The sequence below is a fragment of the Eucyclogobius newberryi genome, unplaced genomic scaffold (assembly GCF_026437365.1).
Source record: "Eucyclogobius newberryi isolate DKJ021-1_F unplaced genomic scaffold, fEucNew1.0.hap1 SCAF_1, whole genome shotgun sequence".
Taxonomy (NCBI): Eukaryota; Metazoa; Chordata; class Actinopteri; order Gobiiformes; family Gobiidae; genus Eucyclogobius; species Eucyclogobius newberryi.
The window spans coordinates 48,796,536-48,818,990 of NW_027315723.1; the positions used below are offsets into that span (position 1 = coordinate 48,796,536).

Sequence of the window (22,455 nt, forward strand, 5' to 3'; positions counted from 1 at the left end):
ACACAGGACTACTACTGCACACACACTGCACACACAGGACTACTACTGCACACACAGGACTACTACTGCACATACAGGACTACTGCTGTACATACAGGACTAATACTGCACATACAGAACTAATACTGCACATACAGTACTACTGCTGCACATACAGTACACACACACACACACACACACGTTAACACAGACTGCTCCATCCTTAGTCCCACATATAAAATTAAGATTTGCTAATGTTAAGGTAAATATAAAAATTCCATTTCGACCATATGGATATGTTGGAGAATTAGATCACACGACAGAGTCCAGCTGACATCCAGGTGAGAGCAAACCTATTCACTAACTCTTAATGACAGCACGACCTACTTTATGAGGCCCTGCTGGCCTGATTTGAATGCAGAAGCACTCTGCAGGGGGAGAGGCAAAGCAGGGTAACAACAATATGTACATATACAGGATGGATCTGAGATGACGAGCACAAACAGGATTCCATATAGTCAATTCTCAAACACAGCTTAAAATGTCATTGTCTCAAAGTATAGAAATGTGTTGATGCATTATTTGATAGATTTGCCTCATTATTGTTCATTATTGTATGTTGCACCGAATGAGCAAAGCAAATTCATAACCTGGGAATTTTGATCACTGACAATGGCAATAAACCTTTTCTGATTTACAAAATACAAATAATTTAGACAGAAGCTACTGTGCAAAGCAACTTACTATTGTAAAGTAAAAGGGGCACAGTAGCTGGGACCATAAACTTACTTTACTTTTAATTTTCCATATATTTATAATACGTTATGCCAAAATACGTCTGAATACAGCTGTGCTATTTTTGATACAAGAGCTTTTGTGGCCATTTGCTTTCAGAGGTTGCCTTCTTTGCCTCCATTTGTTCAACCCACAGAAATTCCACTGGGGCCGGCCTAATTTTTTATACATAATAGAAACATAATTAAAATCCTTGGCCCAATATTACGCTGCACATGTAGCTCCGGTTATTAATGCCACTCCAAAGACTGCGGCCGTAATAACCTCCGAAACGAGTCTAATTTGAAAATGCAGTTCCCTTTTGTTGCAGAGTTAAGCCCGTCTTAAGAACTTTTACCTGGTTTCCTCCACTCTTCGGGTTGACAAAAACCAGCAGAGGTTTCATCAGCGGCGAGGGCACTGGGCGGATCAGAAACGGCTTCCAGGGTCGCCCCTCCTGCCCCGCAACAGAAACACCCAATAAACACAGAATCTAACAACATATCTTTTCTTTCACTTTTTTGCTTTTCTCCAAACACCTTTCCCCCCCCCTCTTATTTGCTTTTTTCAAACATATTTTTCTTTTTTTGATTTTTCTAAATATATTTAGATTTTTTGCATTTCTCCAAACTTTTTATTTTTTTCTTTTTACTTTACTTTTCTAAAAACATATTTTTCCTTGTTATGCCCTTTTTATTCTTTTTTTTTAAGAAAAACATCTTACACAAATATTTAAATCACTAAAGAAAAAGGAATTTGGGGAACTCTGCCTTAGGATATAAAAATAAACTTCTGTTCCAATTACATCCATAAATGTGTATACACACTTATATTCTATTTTTTACATTTTCACCCCAAACACTTTGGCGTCTTTATCTACACACTACAAAGATTACAAAAGAGAAGTCCTTCTAAGCCCCCCGTACCCCTGATTGAGAACCACGTGGTGATGCGCACAAACACGAGTGACAGGCCTGACCTCGGGGGCCTTCTTGCTGCTCCTCCTTTTGAACGACGCTCGCTTGTTCTTCTTGCTGCTTTTCACCGACGACTGTCAACGGCACAAAAAGCCAAAGGAAACGTTACATCGGCAGTTCAAGGCTTATTCAAAAAAGGCTGCGATCACAGAGCTGCAGTTATAATGGCACGAAAAAGTGACACGCAATGAGACCTCAGCACAAAAAGAGACAAACCAAGACATACAGGATCATTTAGACTGAATAAGAAAAAATAAAAATCGGCCTTTTCCAGTGTTTTCATTTAAAAACAGTCCATTTCTGTCAGATGGAGAACCTTGATGTTATTGCGACATTAAGTATTGTGTACTTTTGCGATACGTTGTGTAGTACCATGACTACGAGCAAGATGTCAGAATTACATGCTCCAAATCGCTTTTGGGACGTCCGGCCACGTTTTAGGACAGTCAAATCGATGTTCCCAATGTCGTTGCGCGTACCTGATGACGGCGGACTCGGACTATCCACGTGGGCGGGACTATGAGCGCGGCGTGGGCTCCTATTGGACAGGGCTCCTCTATGTGCTGGAGCATGAAGCAGGATACTTTATTGTGGTACTGGGAGAAGAAAAAAACACACATGATCAATCATATTTCATATCAGTTCAATCATATTTCATATCAGTTCTAACTCCATTGCGGCAGAATCGTTTCTCAGGGACAACATCTCCGACAATTATAATTATACAACGTTATTAGAAGCATATTTCATTCAGCAATCATAGCTGAGGGTGTTTTTAAAAAGGATTAGTAGCAAAAGAACGGCTTTTACAGCAGTAAATTTGTATTACTGCGTTACAGCCAACAAACGAGAGGCATTATTGAACATGGATGCACAATGTTGGCTGCGATCATCTTTTTTTGCGTGTGTGGGAGGGCGACTCACGGCCTGTTTGCACCAGGAGCAGCTGATGGCCACGATGTCTTTGCTGTGGAAGGTGAATTTTTGCTGGAAGCCCTGGACACAGAAATTTAAAAAGGTTCTGTAAGTGACCGAGATCGTTATAGAAGTCAGTGCTAAATACTTAACGATCTTTAAGAACATGATGATTGTAGATGGCCGTTCTTTTATTGGATATGTGTACTGGATGTGCTGATGTGTGACCTTTGGGTGACTGTTACTGCCGTTTTGTCCCGTGGATACTTTGACACCGACCTGCCACGGGACTGGCAATAGTCTGTGCATATTTACATGTATAATGTTCATTAATGTGTGTATTCTATTCATTACAAATTAATAAAATACAAATACAGATGTCTAAAAAAAGCGTTTAATAATTCCTCCCCTGGTTTGTATTAAAAATGTGGTGATTTGGCTCTTAATTCCCTGATAAACCTTTTGTATTATGTAATGTTGATATATAACAAAACAAAACATTTAAAGTAAGAGATTTTATGACTGGTGGGTGCGTCTTTGAGTAGGAGGGGATAGTTGAGGTAGGCGGGGATAGGCGACCCTTGACCACTCTCCCCCGTGCCGGTCACTCACCCTCCCACACTGCGACCCCTGACCCAGCTCTCCCCCGTGCGGGTCACTCACCCTCCCGCACTGCGACCCCTGACCCCGCTCTCCCCCGTGCGGGTCACTCACCCTCTCGCACTGCGACCCTTGACCCCGCTCTCCCCCGTGCGGGTCACTCACCCTCCCGCACTGCGACCTCTGACCCCGCTCTCCCCCGTGCGGGTCACTCACCCTCCCGCACTGCGACCTCTGACCCCGCTCTCCCCGGGCGGGTCACTCACCCTCCCGCACTGCGACCCCTGACCCCGCTCTCCCCCGGGCAGGTCACTCACCCTCTCGCACTGCGACCCCTGACCCCGCTCTCCCCCGTGCGGGTCACTCACCCTCCCGCACTGCGACCCCGCTCTCCCCCGGGCGGGTCACTCACCCTCCCGCACTGCGACCCTTGACCCCGCTCTCCCCCGTGCGGGTCACTCACCCTCCCGCACTGCGACCCCTGACCCCGCTCTCCCCCGGGCGGGTCACTCACCCTCCCGCACTGCGACCCCTGACCCCGCTCTCCCCCGTGCGGGTCACTCACCCTCCCGCACTGCGACCACTGACCCCGCTCTCCCCCGGGCGGGTCACTCACCCTCCCGCACTGCGACCCCTGACCCCGCTCTTCCTCCTGCGGGTCACTCACCCTCCCGCAATGCGACCCCTGACCCCGCTCTCCCCCGGGCGGGTCACTCACCCTCCCGCACTGCAACCCCTGACCCCGCTCTCCCCCGTGCGGATCACTCACCCTCCCGCACTGCGACCCTTGACCCCGCTCTCCCCCGTGCGGGTCACTCACCCTCCCGCACTGCGACCCCTGACCCCGCTCTCCCCCGGGCGGGTCACTCACCCTCCCGCACTGCGACCCCTGACCCCGCTCTCCCCCGTGCGGGTCACTCACCCTCCCGCACTGCGACCACTGACCCCGCTCTCCCCCGGGCGGGTCACTCACCCTCCCGCACTGCGACCCCTGACCCCGCTCTTCCTCCTGCGGGTCACTCACCCTCCCGCAATGCGACCCCTGACCCCGCTCTCCCCCAGGCGGGTCACTCACCCTCCCGCACTGCAACCCCTGACCCCGCTCTCCCCCGTGCGGATCACTCACCCTCCCGCACTGCGACCCTTGACCCCGCTCTCCCCCGTGCGGGTCACTCACCCTCCCGCACTGCGACCCCTGACCCCGCTCTCCCCCGGGCGGGTCACTCACCCTCCCGCACTGCTTGCACTTGCCCTCCTGCCTCCTGCGGTGGACCCAGTGATGGCGGACAACCTGAGGCTGCAACACGACAGACACAGTCAGAACAGAAGTCGTTTCAAATACACGTAGTACAATCTGCAGTACTTTTACCTCCCTGTGACTCCTGGGACCTCCTTCTCGAAAAGACGGTTTGCACCTAAAATTTATCTAAAAATAAAGAGAAAAACATTTTGTTTAAAAAATTGCCTGGAATTGATCAATTGAGATCCCAAAGCTCCTGGTGAAACATGTGGAAGGAGCAGAGTTCAAGAAACGCCGGGGACCTGCAGTTTATCAGTGCCACAGATTTATCATGAGTCCAGAATCAAAAATAAATTGTGGTTTTCCAAATTAATAAATCAATAAATCTATTGGAAAAAAGTGAAGATGTCTAACCCTGTGTGCGCCATAGTTCAAATTGGTTAGTTACTTTTGTTTGTTTGTCAGTGAAGCTAAATACAACTCCAGGACAGAATTTAAATGAGGAAACGGTGATAAAATCTCAACATTCAATCCATTTTTCTTCTTGACATAATAACAAAATGAATAATTAAACCTCTTAAGAATTTGGTTTTTTTAAATATCTGTAACATGGAAATGTGTACAGTGGAAGAAACTAGTTGGCTCATCTGTCCATTTTAGAACATATTTTAGAATTTCTCAGCTAAATATTCCTCAAACACATATTTTCTGGATCTCATTCTTCTTCTATCATAGATATAAGCATTCAAATAGTGAATCATTTGTGTAGAAATGGTAGAGCTGATTTATGATTTCAATGAAATAATGAGGCTCCAGACAGCACCCGAAATGGACAGAAAGGAGATTTTGTGAAGGCTTTGGTGGTCTCACTCTAAAAGTGGGGTCATTGAGTGGAAGAATGGAATCCAACAGCATGGCTCTGGAGCTGGGGAACTGAAAAGATGCAGCACCAATTAATTCAAACAGGTTTTAGAGTGGGCTTTAGTCTTGGTAATCCTTCAATTAAACACGTTAAAATTTTATGCCAGCGCAAACATGAACTGACCTTCTCCAACTGTTCGATGCAGACGGCGTGAGCCACGATCTTACACGCCGCACACTTCCTCCGAACTGAGGATTTCTGCTGAAGGAAACAAACATCTCACTGCATCATCTGTGCCATTTCTGTAGTGAGCGAATGAGCAATCCGTTTCCTGTCCACCGGGGGGCAGCAGAGCACCACAAACACTGTACTGTTGTATTTAGAGACAAAATCTAAAACTGTTTGGATCAGGAGGAGTAGAGTAAGATCATAATAAGAAAATAATTTCTTTGGACTGTAGGCTTTATTTGACATGAAATGGGGATGAGACTGGGGACGGACATGCAGTAAACTGTAGAGTAATAAAATCTAAAATACAATATATTCTAAATAAACATCTTGAGCTTTCAGTAAGTGTATGTCATTCTTCTATTTCCGAGTTTACTTGACGCAATTATTCAGACTTTGTATTTCAAAGCGGCTTTGTTCCATCCGATCCCCCTTGTGCCGTCTGCTCGGCCCCCAAACAGAGGGTCGCCCACCTGTGCCCGGGCCACACAGTCCTGCTCGCCCACGTAACAGCAGTCTCCTGACACGTTGGTCTCGATCCACATGTGTTCCCCGTACACCGCCCCCTCCTGGACACAGAGGGAACACTCAGGTTAGTCAAGATTCATTATGTTCCATTTGGTAAACAATAAAGGCAGTTTAGACATGTTAAAGATAAGATAAGATAAGATAATCCTTTATTGTCCCACATGGGGAAATTTCATTGGTGCAACGCAAGGTTGAATGGACGATTTTTTTGGCATAAATTTGAGTCTTATTTCCTCGTGGCGTGGACTGCCGATTAGTCCTGCCACATATCAATCATAAAACGCACCTATCGCTCACCTGCAGCCTTGTGTGGCTCGTCCAACATTTCCGCGTGTCTAAGCGCATTGATCTATCATAATATAGTTCCCTCAGTGTACGGGGCAAAATGAAGACGGAGAAAGACTCTTCGAGCTGACTCATAAGAGACGGAAATCTACGGGAGACGAGAGATGTGATGTGATCCGTCGCACTAATAAACAAATGCATGTGTGTGTTGTATCAGTCCGCACGGGGGAGTGGCATGTGCACTTCCACCTGCGTTCTCAAATCGCCGAAAAATCATCCATTGCGCCTTTAAGATTATAATGACGAATGAGTCCTGACTCTGGCACCAGCAGGAGGCCGGTCCATGTTTAGTCCTGACTCTGGCACCAGCAGGAGGCCGGTCCATGTTTAGTCCTGACTCTGGCACCAGCAGGAGGCCGGTCCATGTTTAGTCCTGACTCTGGCACCAGCAGGAGGCCGGTCCATGTTCAGTCCTGACTCTGGCACCAGCAGGAGGCCGGTCCATGTTTAGTCCTGACTCTGGCACCAGCAGGAGGCCGGTCCATGTTTAGTCCTGACTCTGGCACCAGCAGGAGGCCGGTCCATGTTTAGTCCTGACTCTGGCACCAGCAGGAGGCCGGTCCATGTTTAGTCCTCACTCTGGCACCAGCAGGAGGCCGGTCCATGTTTAGTCCTCACTCTGGCACCAGCAGGAGGCCGGTCCATGTTTAGTCCTCACTCTGGCACCAGCAGGAGGCCGGTCCATGTTTAGTCCTCACTCTGGCACCAGCAGGAGGCCGGTCCATGTTTAGTCCTCACTCTGGCACCAGCAGGAGGCCGGTCCATGTTTAGTCCTCACTCTGGCACCAGCAGGAGGCCGGTCCATGTTTAGTCCTCACTCTGGCACCAGCAGGAGGCCCGACCATGTTTAGTCAAAAATAAAAGTAACAATTGCAAAATGCTGCGTGTTTATTGCAATCCAAATTCACGGACAAACAAGCTTAACGAGGAACTGAATAATATATATAAGGAACATTTTGTGGCTCAACTCGACACGCAGGACCCACGGGTCAAAAGCTCAACCCTGTTGCTAACGCGAGCTGAGACCGCTGTTGAGGGAAGGTGGCGGCCAGGATCATGGAGAGCTTTTTAAAACCAACAGAAGTCCAGAATGAGAAGCCTCAAAGCAGCTGTCACAGAGAAAGAGGCGGACGTTAGAATGGGAAGTGTACTCACAGTCCAGTCCACAGCAGAGCGGGGGTGTGGCTCAGGCTCCATCTTGCCCAGGGAGGGCATGTAGGGGTCAGAGGGCAGCTGGCGGAGCCCCGACTTGGCTATGGCTTTCCTGTCAACAAACAGGGTCGTATCATTTCATCTCACATTAATATATTGAAAGACTGGAGAAAAAAGTCCACTGTCAAAGGATGAAGCAGCCCACAGTTCCCACGGTGACCAGTAGGGCGGCACAATATAGCGCTAAAGTGTCCATAACGCAACAACCAATATAGTACCAAACTAAATATATATCATAACACCACCATGTCCTCCATCTGACATGAAAACACTGAACATATTTGACTTTATTGAGTCTACATTAGCCTCGATTCATCAGTTTTGTCGTTAAGTTTTTATTTTGACAGAGTTTGACACACAGTAAATTAAGGGATTAAAAGATTTGTTTTAATTTCGTGTCAAAAGGTATATTTAAACATCAGTTATGTTTATAGCGCAGCACTTAACAGCCATATCATAATCATTATACTTGTAATATTAAAGTAAAATAAACATAGGAAAATATCAATAATTCTGATTATTCAATATGATCGTAAGAACTGATAAATCATATTTTGTAGTTATTTTCATAGCAAAAATGAAGCCATTTCGAGTGAATCCAAAGCCTACATGTAAAGAGCTTTCTCATCAGGCCTGTTTGGTGCCATGACATAACTATCATTCAGTTTGATTTCATAACCAGAGACATGTTATGACACTGTGGATGAAGAAAATTATGGATTTCACTGTTAGATCCTGAATAATCGTGATGTTTCTTCTCACAATGATTGTGACGGTCACATTTGATGTCGTTCACAGCCTTTGTGTTGTTTAGGAGAGGTTTATCAGACTTCAGTCTCTCCCTCCTGTCAATTATGTTATGTCCATTATGTAAGGATGATATTAATCTCTTGTCATCTCTTGTCATAACTGGACAAAGAAGATAAAAATACAGTAGTCTCATATTGGCACGGCAGGAGGTGAAGCCCGTCACTGTAAAACTGGAATATCTCTAGTGTTTAAAATGTCTTCAGTCCGAGTTTAAAAGTCTTGATTGCGTGAGATGTCAAATATTCTGACAGGTTCCACTGTAATTTCACTTAAAATTATCATTTGCCACTGGATAGTACAATTTTCTTAGCCCATCATTTGGCCTGAAATAAAAAGCCATGTATTGAAAGGAGGAAAATGATCTTGGCCGATAAGGGAAATAAACCTTAGTCTACCCCAAATAGATTGTCTGTTTGCTGTAACCCGACCCAACATTTTTCAAGTGGGTCGGACGGTAGTTAAATTCTTATTTTTTTTTTACTTTGAAGGCAAAAAAAAAGATAAAAATTTTGCCATTTTTGGACTCGGAGTGACCGCCAGGGGTCAGGCTTCAACAGTCCAGGGGTCAGGCTTCAACAGTCCAGGGGTCAGGCTTCAACAGTCCAGGGGTCAGGCTTCAACAGTCAATGACGGAAAACGTCTCGATCAACCCGATCGGGAGACTAAATCTAACGATTTTAAGATATTTCAATCGACCTTTTGTACGCCACTATCCTTTATTTTGGTAGCGAAGACGAGCGAACATGCGGGGGACAAGGGGGGCGCCATGTTTGTTGTGATGACGCTGCTGGGCGTGTTTCAATCCCAGAATCCATTGCGTAAGTCAAATTTAAATCAAGTCAAACCGTGACAAAGAGTGACATGTACTACGGACACTTCATTGGCACCGACAGAGGCAAACCAACTTGAAAATGGCAATATAACTTCTGTTTTGCGCGTTCTGTTATGTTACAGAAGCATGTGGAGGACCGAATATGAAGATGTGTTATCAGACCTTTGGGAAGAAAGATAGGTTTACCAGCGTGATAAAAATATTCGACACAAGGCGGTTTAGGAAAGACCGGTCGGTGAGTCGGCGAAATAATTGAAAAATAAAAGATTTTGACGTTTTTTCAACAAAATGCTGATTTTTTTTTCAGTCGGCTAGTTTCATACCGGGTTGGTTGGATTACGGCAAACAGACATATTATTTTGCTCAGCCTTAACAAGTGAAAACAGAGAGAATACTCATGTAGATCTTTTACAGGGACATTTCAGCCCTTTAGTTGATGTTTTACCACAAGAGCAGTCTGTTTCTGACACAGCTGTTGGCCAATGCAGGACAAAGGCTGCATAAGAAGAGCTTTAACAATACAACTGCAATACCTTTTGAGGAAGTTTAGTTAAAGCAGCACTACGTAACTTTCTGTAGGTGGAAGTCACATGCACGATTCCATGGAAATAGAACGTTAAAACATACTTAACATTCTACATCACGCATTTATGATTAGGTATTATAGCATACTGTGGAATATTATACAAAAGGAACATCATCTCCATGGAAACAAGCAGGAGGAGGCCGAGTACGAGTCAGTTCTGTGGAGATCACTGTAAGAAAACGTGCAATAAAAAATGAATAAACAGGCTTTTGTTAACGAAGACAAATTGAATCAGAACGTATTGTAAGGTACAAGCTCTGATACACGGACGATAACTTGGTGGGCGTCATGGTGATAACTGTTTGAGATAAAGAAAGTCAGTGTCACTGCTTTCAAACTCAAGCCATTCCAACACCTAATGTGTAATCTGATGATGAATAATGTAACAGCACAAATGGTTTTTGATTTGTGTTAAACTGAGGAGCAGATCTGTCTCCACAGCTCACGGCACAACGGACCCATTTATTTATTTAGAATTTCAAAAACTGCAATGACAAAACTTAAACTGTCCAAATATAACAACAACAGACAGAGAGTAGATCTAGTACTGTAGCGACAAAATACATATTGCTCAAGGGCTAAAACAAGTTAAACGATTAACCGCAGCTAATTAAGCAATCGCTTTCTGGACATGAACTCCAAAACATGGCATGAGCTAAGAAAGTATTATCTCTCTGACAAATTACACAGGAAATATTCAAAGTTTTGGATTAAAAAATAAAAGTTATAAATGTTGTTCTAAAGCAACATCCCTTTTTAAATGTATTTATTCATTTATTGACCTTTAACCATGAAAGTCTCACTGATATTTAGCATTTATTTATTTTGAGATAGTGCTGGTCCCAGAGGGAGGAGCCTATTGTACATGTTTTAGTTGACTTTAGTTTCTTCATGGGTCTAATTCAGTAAACATCTCTTCTCAGGCCTTCCACAATCCAAAAAACTAATTGATGAATCTAAAGAATAATCACCAGATTGATTACTTAAATAAATAATTTGTAGTCGCAGCCCTAGTTGAGAACATCGGTTGAAGCACCATAAAGCCCTGTGCTTCGGTGAGAAGATGAAGCGAATGGGGGCAGAGACATCTCTGATCCATTGGCGTGTGGACTACCCGTCCCCCAGTCTGCAGAACTGTACCTCCAACACCATCTTGGGCAGCATGGAGCACCTCAGGGAACGATACTTGCTCCATTCTTGTATGTAAACTACACTGCAGACTTTCAGCACAATACTAGCCCCTGCTTTCAACTGACATTTTGGGAGAGGGAGGAATACAGGAAAATCATGTGGACGTAATTTACAGTAAGGGGAAAAGCAGACTCCCTGTTCTGATGACATCCCCCTTACTGTGGAATGTCTACCACAGAGTAGAGGCTGATGCCCTGTTCTTTGGGCTCGCGTATGCTCTGCAAACAGAAACAGGGGTCCAAACTTCCAACAGCCCAACAAGTGACAGAGGGAAGGATGCTGTCCAAGCTTGGATCCATCATGAACATCTCCTCCTACACTCTGAGTGATCAACAACAGCACAAAGGGCAAATTTGAGCGTTTCAGGAAGACTTATATTCCAACTGCAATTAGAATTCCTAACGCATAGCGAGTTAATTGTGTTTGGAATTTCATTATTCAGTGTGGATGAATTAATGTTACCTTGCTGTATCTATCTATTTAAAATCATTGACATTTCAATCTTTAATTCTTTAAAGTAGCAGCGATAGTGGAGTGATTTATGCGTTTTGATGTGTAGACTTTGTTGAATCACATATAAACTCTGGTTGTTCTGTCGACATTTTCTGTAAAAACGTGTGCTTTTGCTTTATGTTAATCACATTTGAGCTGTTCTTAAGTCCTGTATAAATGAATATTTTGAATAGTTTTTCTAGTACCTACAAGCATATAGCCAGCCACATACGTCTCAACATAGATAGGGTAAAGGTAAATAATCTCTTTCAGAGTTAAGATTAGAGTGTAGAGTCACACTACACGCCTATAGTATATGCTAACGACTATTCAAACAAACTCTTATCGAGTGTATGGGATGTACAATAGAAAACTCCACATACTTGTTGTAGCCATGCATTCCTTGCTCCTGTCCAGCCAAACCAGGAAGAGACTGACTGCAAAACACAGCGAGCCAATCACGTGGCGTTTTCATCCTACAGTGCTCTTTGTGGGCGGAGAGCTGAAGACACAAGGGTATATTGTGCTGTGTACACTGTAAATGGAGCAGTTTCTTGTCAAAACAAGCCAGGGAGGTGAATATGAAGTAAACATATACTTCTTGTCTTATTGATAATTGTTTTGGCCTAAATTCAACACAACCTGCTGCTTATTAAAGTCTTGAAAACAGTTTGACTTTAGAAATGTAGATTAATTTGTAGTCATCTGGACACATTATTTTTGAAAAACAAGACGTTTCGACTCTCAAGTCAAGAGTCATCAAAGAGTTGGAGTCTCCACCTAACAGACTTCAAAAGAGTGGTTTGTGGATTCATTAAAGAGAAATGGAAGTTAAAGGTTCAATTTACTGGTCATATACAACAGCATTTGGAAGCCATGGGGTGGGATCATTATCAATTGTAGTAGTTTAATGGCAACCTATATTTTTTACTTAGAAAATAACATGCATTTGTTTCTACTAGAATAGATGATGAATCGCTGTTTTCATGAATAAACACCAAAGCAAACACAACACTATGCAACCTTTTTGATCCACAATAAACATTTGAACCACTAGAGGCCACTGTTCTCCAGAACACATAAATCACGTCTTATTATATTAAATAGAGCTATTTTTAGAGCAGGTACTGGGCCCTGTGTCAGATAGTGGCCCCTGCAGGGAGGATTAGTTCTCTATTAGATTAGCAGTCGTCAGAGGAACAGACAACAGGCCGGCTGACAAAAGCTAAAGTGGAGCAGACGGGATAACGCTATAAAGACAGCTGTGAACAATGAATAACTCGATTGAAAGAGTTTTTTGTCAAGAGCATTTAGTCACCATTACATAATAGGTAAAGAGGGCAATATTGCAAAAAGGTTAATTTTCTTACAACATAGGTCACAATATTTTATTTACCCAAATACTAATTAACAGTAAAACTTAAAAATAAAGAATATGTATCACCATTTCTATTTTCCCTTGCCTTTGGAAAGGTAGTGAGAAAAAAAAAAGATACACAGATAATTATTTATACCAGTGTCACAACTAGATACTAATTTGAAGCACAAATATAGCAGAAAATAGCACTAAATCTGATCAGAGTTCCTATAGAACCACGTTGTTATAATAAGAAAAACATTTATTTTAGTTGGACATTGGTATTGTTTATTTGGGTACGACTTTATAATAATTACATCTTAACCAGCCTTAATAAAGCATAAAAACACTTTATTCAGAATAAACAAATGGGTTCTTTTGAAAGGTGCGGGCTTACTGTCTGCTTAGTTTGTGTTTTCTGTTTTCTTGAGTTTGGTTATTGTCATGGGTCGTTGGACTTTTTGGGTTTATTCCATTTTGTCCACCATCTTATAAAAGGGAACCCTCGAGCTGCTTGATCTGCAGTACATAAAAGGCTCAGTTTGTTCTCCAAACCCACAAGTAACAAATGACCCTAAAATAAAATGAAAAATGAAAAGGACGTTTATATGGATTCCACCTGGACCTTTTTGCTTTATAACAAGTCCTTAAATCTCATTCTTAGTGAATTTACCTTCAGCTTTTAAAAGAGAATTGTCAAAACCCATTGCGCTTGAAATGTTCGTATCCATGCCAACACTTGCATTTGGAGGAAAAATAATATGCTTCACTTCCCTGTGATTGGATATATCCACCCGTCACTCACAGAAGAGCCAAAACAACAAAAACACCACTTACATTATGTTAGCCTGTAATTTGAGGCTCTAATTTAATGCTGTTTGGCTTATTAAAAAAACAACAATAGATGATATGTTTTAGTCTCTGCTGATTTGAGCTCTCCACCCAGCGCTCTCCACCATCATCATCAGCCTCTTCACCCACTCACATCTCCATAACAAAAAGACAGCACAGGCCTCCCACGCCGGCCCTGTTCTGTGCACCCGGAGTGGCCCTCTCCTGGATACCACCAATTAGCACCAGTTATCAACAAGGCATAAATCAAAAAGGCTTCTCCAGAGGTTTATGGACATATTCTACCACTAAATATAACTTTGAAAATGGGCCAGGGGCAATTTTGTTTTGGATGCGACGCAAAGAGCAGAAAAGTGCACATTTATTGGCCGTTTTCAGATTCTAGAAGGTAATAGTGGAAGCAATAAAAATGTGTATTATGGTGCTTATAGTTCTTTTTTGGGGCTTATATTTAGAAAAGTACTAATATCTTAATGTATCTGCCTCCACTTTAAATTTTAGAGCCATTATTATTGTGTGATTAAATTGTATGACTAAATTTAAGGAGTTCTTCCCATTTATTTTTACACAAATAGATTTCCATACCAATCTAACCTTTGGGAGTTTATGACGTACTGTAAAAGGTTATTCGCTCTTTTCGTTCTCATAGTGCGTCTTCATATCATCTTCTCATCTATGATCAAAAAGACTAAAGACATTATTCAGTTCTGACATCTCTACACAGTCAAAGATAATAATGGTGAAGTACTTTGTGTGCATTATGGGTCGAGAGTATGCATATGCATTTGTTAGAGTTTGTGTCTAATGGCCATTGACTTCCATTGATTAACCCACTTCCTCTGGCTCCACACAGAAATGTAGCAGTAGTAGTAGTAGCAGTAGTAGTAGCAGTAGCAGCAGTAGTAGTAGCAGTAATAGTAGCAGTAGTAGTAGCAGTAGCAGTAGCAGTAGCAGTAGCAGTAGCAGTAGCAGTAGCAGTAGCAGTAGCAGTAGTAGCAGTAGCAGTAGTAGTAGTATCAGTAGCAGTAGAAGTAGCAGTAGCAGTAGCAGTAGCAGTAGCAGTAGTAGTAGCAGTAGTAGCAGTAGTATTAGCAGCAGTAGTAGCAGTAGCAGTAGTATTAGCAGCAGTAGTAGCAGTAGCAGTAGTAGTAGCAGCAGTAGTAGCAGTAGCAGTAGTAGCAGTAGTATTAGCAGTAGCAGCAGTAGTAGTAGTAGCAGTAGTAGCAGTAGCAGTAGTAGCAGTAGTAGCAGTAGTATTAGCAGCAATAGTAGCAGTAGCAGCAGTAGTAGTAGCAGTAGTAGCAGTAGTATTAGCAGCAGTAGTAGTAGTAGTAGCAGTAGTAGCAGTAGTAGCAGTAGCAGTAGTAGCAGTAGTATTAGCAGCAGTAGTAGCAGTAGTAGCAGTAGTAGCAGCAGCAGTAGTAGCAGTAGTAGCAGTAGTATTAGCAGCAGTAGTAGCAGTAGTAGCAGTAGTAGCAGCAGTAGTAGCAGCAGCAGTAGTAGCAGTAGTAGCAGCAGCAGTACTTGTCTGGTTTGGATCTGCACTCATCTAAATTGTGTAATGACTGTTTTTAATGTTCCTGTTTTGTAAAGCACTTTGAATCGCTTTGTGGTCCTGGGAGAGCACTCTATTGTCAAAGCACAAAAATGTGTTTAGTGAAAAGTATGATTCTGTTTTGTGGTTTTATATAGTTGGTACTACTCTGGTACCGGTGCTGAACACCAGGTATTGTTTTAGCGCGACGGATCGCATCGCGTCTCTCGTCTCCCGTAGATTTCCGTCTCTTCTGAGCTCGAACTGTCTTTCTCCGTCTTAATTTTGTCCCGTACACTGAGGGAAAGACATCATGATAGATCAATGCGCTTAGAAACAGGGAAACATGCTGCTCTCCTGGGGACGAGCCGCACGAGGCTGCAGGTGAGCAGTAGGTGCATCCTATGATTGATACGTGGCAGGACTAATCGGCAGTCCACGCCACGAGGAAATGAGTCTCAGATTTGGGCCAAAAAATCGTCCATTCCACCTTTTTTTTTTTTCCTTTTTTTTTTTTAGTACCTGCTTCCGAAGAGTGCACACGCTTTTTTGCTCGCTCCGCTTGCTATTGCTGCTTTCCTTATTTATTTTGCTTTTTAATCAGTTTTTGTCTTCCAAACATTTTTGCTTTAGACTTTTTCAAGTAAACCAAGGATTTTAAGAACATTTTTCCAGTTTTAACGACATATCTGACGCCAGCGACATGTCCGGGAGAAGAAGGGAGAAAGACTGTGAACGCTGTCGGAAATATCAACAAGAAATTAATGAGCTGAAAACACGGATATTTGTTTTGGAATCTGAAAAAGTTCTTCACGATACCATTCCTGTGTCAACCGATGGTAAGAAGAGCACACTTTTTACAAGAAAAACTGCTACTTTCAACCTAAACCGCAGTGACTCTGTGTCGTTTCCAAAACTGTCTAAAAACCAGAAAGACCAGGCTGTTTCTTGGAACAAACTTGGAGCAAAGCCTAAACGATACAAAGATAACGTGAGGTCACCTAAAATACAGCTCACAAACCGATTTTTACCACTTTCAGAGATGGAATTAAATGAAAAAAGGAAAGATGACGTGGCCAAAATACAGCGAGGAGGATCTGTGCCAGGAGCCAAGGTCACGCAGATTGTTTTGATTGGGGACGGCGCGATAAGTCACGTGACGCATGAAAAGATAAACACACATTCTTTTCCAAGCGCCACTGTTTCTGAGATAACGTCACTCCTTCCAAATATTATGGCTAAGCATGGAGGAGCTAAACAGCTGATTGTGCACGTGGGTGCAGTGGACATGCGGCGGGAACAGACTGAAGTCTTGAAAAAAGACTTCTTGAAGTTATTCGACGTGCTTGATAAAATGGAAATCAAAACATTCATAAGTGGACCTCTTCCAAACATCGACAGGAGGATAAACAAGTTTAGCCGGCTTCTTCAGCTGAACACATGGCTGTCCAAAGAGAGTTCCCCGAGAGGACTACACTACATTGAGAACTTCTATTTATTCTGGAAACGAGAGGACCTGTTTAAGAGAAATGGCCCCCACCTATGCAGAGGTGGAGTGAGGGTGCTGACAGAGAACCTGCTCCACGCTCTGAGGCATTGGACTGGGCCTGGACAGGGTCCTGAGCAGATAGTTAGAGAAGAGAGGAATGAGAGAAGAATTCCTGCTCCATCAGCCAGAGACCGAGCCAATGTTTCAACATCAAAAGCACCACAACCTCAGCCTCCACCAAAGGATTCATCAGCAGCTGCTCCACCACCACCAGCAAAGGATTCAGCTCCAGCTGCTCCACATTCACCTCCACCGCCTCCAGCAAAGGAACAATCTTCAAAGGCCTTGGACCCATCTGTGACAAGCCCAACAACATCCCTGTCACCGCCCCTGCCTTCACACCAGCCCTGGGTTCCCCCTGAAACATCTACTCCCACTAAAGATTCATCATTCTCCTTCTCATCTCCACTCTCACCCATGGGCCTTCCCAGCCATTTTGAAAGTCTGATCAAATCAGGCATTAAGATGGCTCCACTCACGCCCAATATAGCAAGGGCTATGTCAATACTTATCAACTCTTCCCTGCACAAGCCGACTACACCAACAAAAGCCCCACCACCCATCCCCCCTCGCCTCTCACCTGGTCCCAAACTCTCCTTGGCTACAAAAGCCCCACCACCCATCCAACCTCGCCTTTCACCTGGTATCTACCATAGCTAGGATGCACTGGGTCTCAGCGTTGCCGGGTCTTATTGTCACATTAAAAATCAAACCAACCCGGGGCCCTATGTAAAAAGAGCCCCCCCTAGTGCTATTTCTGTAGTCACATCATCACACAGATGGAAAAACAAAATGCGAGTCAGGCCCAATCTGAGAAATGTGATTCATATTCCCTGTGAAAAGATAAAGCCCAGTCCCACTGAAACTAGTCTGAAACTTGCTGTGCTAAATGTCAGATCCTTATGTAACAAATCTCTCTTAATTAATAATTTTATTTCTTCTTATAATCTTGATTTTATGTTTTTAACTGAAACATGGCTTGACAAAAACACAGGAAATGTAGTTCTGATAGAATCTGCTCCACCCAACTTTAAGTTTGAATCTGAAACACGAGAAAACAAAAAAGGGGGTGGAGTCTGTGCTGTCTTTAGAGATGAAATAATTACCCGCAGGTTGTCTTTTGGGGTGTTTTCATCATTTGAGTATGTATCCTTTAAAATGGAGCTAAAACGGTCTCCATCCATTCTCTTCATTGTTTTATACAAGCCTCCCCAGCACTGCCAAAGTTTTATTGATGATTTTACTGAGATGCTTTCAGTCGTATGCACAGACTTTGATGGTTTGGTCATTACAGGTGATTTCAATGTGCATGTTGATAATATTTGTGACAGAAACGCTAAAGAGCTTGATGCTGTCCTTGAAACCTTCAGTCTTACTCAGCATGTGAGAGGCCCCACCCACAGCAAAGGACACACTCTAGATCTCATAATTACAAAAGGGGTAAATATTTTAAATGTTAATGTGATCAATGTTGCTCTGTCTGATCATTTCTGTGTCTTCTTTGACCTGTCTGTTTCTCCCAAACCACCGGTTGGTCCTGCAGTTGTTCAGAGGAGACACATAAGTGATGGCACAGGTGCACTGTTTATGGAAATGATAAACTTTGAAAATGTCTCATGTTCTAATGTAAATGATTTGTTGAACTCTGTTACATCTAGTGTTTTGAATGTTCTGGACACCATCGTTCCTATAAAAGGCTAAAATGGTTAAAAATAAGCAGAAGGCGCCGTGGAGAAATGATGATTCGGTCAGGGCACAGAAAAGGGAGCGCCGCAGGGCCGAACGGAAATGGCACAAGTCAAAGCTCCAGGTTCAAAAAGAGATTTACAAAGAGAAGCTGAACATGTAAAACCTAATCTTATGTAGAACTAGGGAAAGATATTTCTCTGAAATTATTGGAAGCTGCAGTAACAACTCGCGTGTCCTGTTTGCCACAGTAAACAGATTAACAAACCCTCCAGCTCAGCTGCCGTTAGAACTCATTTCCACATCCAAGTGTAATGAGTTTGCATTATTCTTTAATGACAAAGTTCAGGGCATTAAAAATGCTATAAATCCCACAATGCAAAAAATTACCCTAAAACCACCAAGACACTTAGAGCTAACTCACTTTGCACCTGTAACTGATAAAAAACTGTCCATGAGATCATCACTAGTCTGAGTTCATCTACATGCTGCCTCGATGTGTTACCCACCAGATTTCTAAAGTCTGTGCTGAACAGTTTGTTAGCACCATTCACTCACATAGTTAACATGTCGCTTCAATCTGGAACATTCCCAATGTCTTTGAAAACTGCGGTCATAAAGCCTCTCCTAAAGAAGAGCAGTCTTGATGCCGCAGTACTGAGTCATTACCGGCCCATCTCTAATCTGCCATTTTGGGACAAAGTCCTTGAAAAGGTTGTTTACAACAGTCACAGATTTCCTCAATAAACAACTTATTTGATGTTTTTCAGTCAGGTTTTAGACCTCATCATAGCACTGAGACTGCTCTTGTCAAGGTGACAAATGACATCCGCCTGAACACTGACACGGGCAAAGCCTCAGTCTTAATTCTGTTAGATCTGAGTGCTGCTTTTGACACTGTCGATCATGGGATCCTCTTACAGAGACTAGAGGACTGGGTGGGCATCACTGGCACTGCCCTAAACTGGTTAAGGTCCTATCTGGAAGACAGGAAGTACTTTGTTGAAATTGGTAGCTGTGTCTCAGACCACATGACCCTGACCTGTGGAGTGCCCCAAGGGTCAGTCCTGGGTCCCCTTCTGTTCAACCTCTACATGCTGCCGTTAGGTCAGTTGATACGCAGTGAAAATGTGTCCTATCACAATTATGCAGACGACACTCAGATCTATGTTTCACTGTTACAGGTGACTATGGACCAGTGGATTCACTCTGTCACTGCATCCAACAGATCAGTTTGTGGATGCAAAACAACTTTCTCCAGCTGAACTCAGACAAGACTGAAATAATCGTTTTTGGCCCACAGAAACAAAGAGAAAGTGTTAGCGGTCACCTCCAGAGTCTCGCTCTAAAACCTACAAACCAAATTAGAAATCTGGGGGTAATAATGGACTCAGACTTGAACTTTAATAGCCACGTCAAATCAATAACATCAGCAGCTTTTTACCATCTAAAAAACATTGCCAAAATCAAAAATATGGTGTCAAAACCAGATTTAGAGAGACTTATCCATGCGTTTGTCTCCAGTAGATTAGACTACTGTAACGGCCTGCTCACTGGCCTCTCCAAACGAGTTGTAAAACAGCTGCAGTACATCCAGAACGCTGCTGCTTGGGTCCTGACTAGAACCAGGAAGTATGAGCACATTAGTCCTGTTCTCAGGTCTCTGCACTGGCCCCTGTGGCTCAGAGAATAGATTTTAAAGCAGCTCTGCTTGTGTACAAGTCTCTCCATGGCCTAGCACCAAAGTACATCTTGGATATGTTAGTGCCATATGAACCATCTCGGACTCTGAGGACCTCAGGGACCGGCCTCCTGCTGGTGCCCAGAGTCAGGACAAAACATGGGGAATCTGCGTTTCAGTTTTATGCAGCTAAAATCTGGAACAGTCTTCCTGAAGATGTGAGACAGGCTTCTACTCTGACAATGTTCAAATCTAAGCTAAAAACAGTTTTGTTTAGCTGCGCATATGACTGAAAGGATTTTTTCTTTGCACTTCTCTTTTGTTTGTGATTTTATTAGTTTAGAAAATCAGTTGGATTGATAATTTTTAATTTAGTTAATTTTATTGTATTTCTGTTTCTGTAATTTCTTTGTGATTTGAATGCATTTTTCCTGCTGTGTGAAGCACTTTGAATTGCCTTGTGTATGAAATGTGCTCTACAAAAACTTGCCTTGCCTTGCCTTCAAGTACTGGTACCCAAAAAATATTTTAAGAGCTGGGTACCTTTAAAGTGCTTTATTCTCATCACGCAGTTGGATGCAAGTATCAGGCAGAGGGTTTAGTCTTGTTAGTTTATTTATGTAGTTAGTTTAGTCTAGATTTTTTGAATTGTGTTAAAGGCATGTCCCGTGTTCATACTCCTTGTATTGAGATTTGTTGGTGACAAAGCGACACAAAGTTGCACACAATTGTGAAGTGGAGGGGAAATTATACACCATTTCCAGATTAAACAAATAAAAAACTGAAAAGTGCAGTGTGCAAAAGTATTCAGGCAATACTTTATAGAACTTGCTTTACTTTGGCATCACAGCAGCAAGTCTTTTGCTCTCCTCACCTACAGACTGACATTTTTGCCCATTCTTCTTCATTAACAGCTCGAGCTCAGTCACATTTGATGGAGAGCGTTTGTGAACAGCAGTTTTCAGATCTTCTACAGATTCTAGATTGGATTTAGAGCCGTTCTAACACATGAATTTATGTTTAGTTTTAAACCATTCCATTGTAGCTCTGGCTTTATGTTCAGGGTTGTTGTCCTGCTGAAGGTGAAGCTCTGTCCCAGTCTCAAGTCTTTTGCGATACACAAACAGGTTTTCTTCTAAGATTGCCCTGTATTTAGCTCCATCCATCTTCTCGTCAACTCTGAGCAGCTTCCATCCCTCCATGAGATGTTCAAAACTAGTAAACCCATTTATACCTAACCCTAAACTCCACAACCTTCTTCCTGATGTGTTCGGTGTGTTCCTTGGACTTTATGATGCCGTTTCCTCCCCACCATTCTCTTAAATGTCTGTGGCCTTCACAGAACAGCTGCTTTCATACTGAGATTAGATTACACAGGGTTGGAACATTTGGTCTACATCAGTGTTCCTTCTAAGCTGCGCATGTGGGCGCACTGCTTCAAAGGTCTCAGCGCACAGAAAATCTGCACTGCGCACAAAATAAGGGATTTTCCGGGTGGGCTGATGGGTAAATGGGCCGGTTTGGGCCAAGCTATAGAGGAGGCGAGCAGGCGACCACCGGCACTTATTGGACCTGCCTTAGCTGTGTTGGCCCTGACTAGAGACCTGTGGTGGACAGGATTTCCCGCAGGTCAAATGCTGCAGGTTCGGGTGGATTAGAGTGCCCTTGAGCGCCCCTGTCCACGTGGTGATACGGGGAAGTGCGTGAGAGTGACCACTCGCTGTAACCGAGGGCAGAGCAGGTGGAGACGGGAGGACATTTCTCCCTCTGAACATTTTCAGCGGGATTAGTTCAGTTTATTTATTTAAAGACCGTCCCGTGCGGGTCTCAAGCACTGAGCTTGTCTTTTGACCAGCGGGGTCAGATGGGGCCGAGAAAGTCTCATTTCAATGTAGCCGGTTCTAAACTGCAGACCGCCGCATATCGACTGTCACCGCTCCGCGTGTGTCTTTGTGTTTCGCCAATGTGTCAAACGCTTGCTAGAGTGCCCCCCGGTGGCCGTTTGCCAGTAAAATCTATAAATTAAGACGCATCATTGTAATGACCGCAGGGTTCAAAGCGTGGGAAAAAGTAGTGGCTTAAAGTCTGAAAAGTACGGTACTTGGTTACATGCTGTAGTAAACAGATCAAGAAATTAATAGAAAAATCTATACAAACCAATATTCAGCTTTGTTTGTATTAGAAAAAAAAATCGATTTTCCAATTTTTAATCGATTCGCATATTA

General features: G+C 43.3%; 1 protein-coding gene across 2 annotated transcripts in view; it reads right to left on the minus strand.

Annotated features, from left to right (window-relative positions):
* The window catches only part of LOC140361881 (diacylglycerol kinase zeta-like), a 128,212-nt gene that overhangs the window by 95,322 nt on the left and 10,435 nt on the right, over positions 1-22,455 (minus strand). The window contains exons 3-12 of one of the 2 annotated variants that reach the window (XM_072447779.1): positions 7,604-7,712; positions 6,049-6,144; positions 5,531-5,608; positions 5,356-5,418; positions 4,615-4,671; positions 4,474-4,542; positions 2,655-2,726; positions 2,210-2,326; positions 1,733-1,804; positions 1,112-1,210 (exon numbers count right to left, since the gene is read on the minus strand). In XM_072447779.1, the coding sequence (XP_072303880.1) occupies positions 1,112-1,210; positions 1,733-1,804; positions 2,210-2,326; positions 2,655-2,726; positions 4,474-4,542; positions 4,615-4,671; positions 5,356-5,418; positions 5,531-5,608; positions 6,049-6,144; positions 7,604-7,712 (832 nt within the window). The remainder of the gene's footprint in view (positions 1-1,111; positions 1,211-1,732; positions 1,805-2,209; positions 2,327-2,654; positions 2,727-4,473; positions 4,543-4,614; positions 4,672-5,355; positions 5,419-5,530; positions 5,609-6,048; positions 6,145-7,603; positions 7,713-22,455) is intronic. The other variant, XM_072447788.1, reaches the window with a different exon arrangement.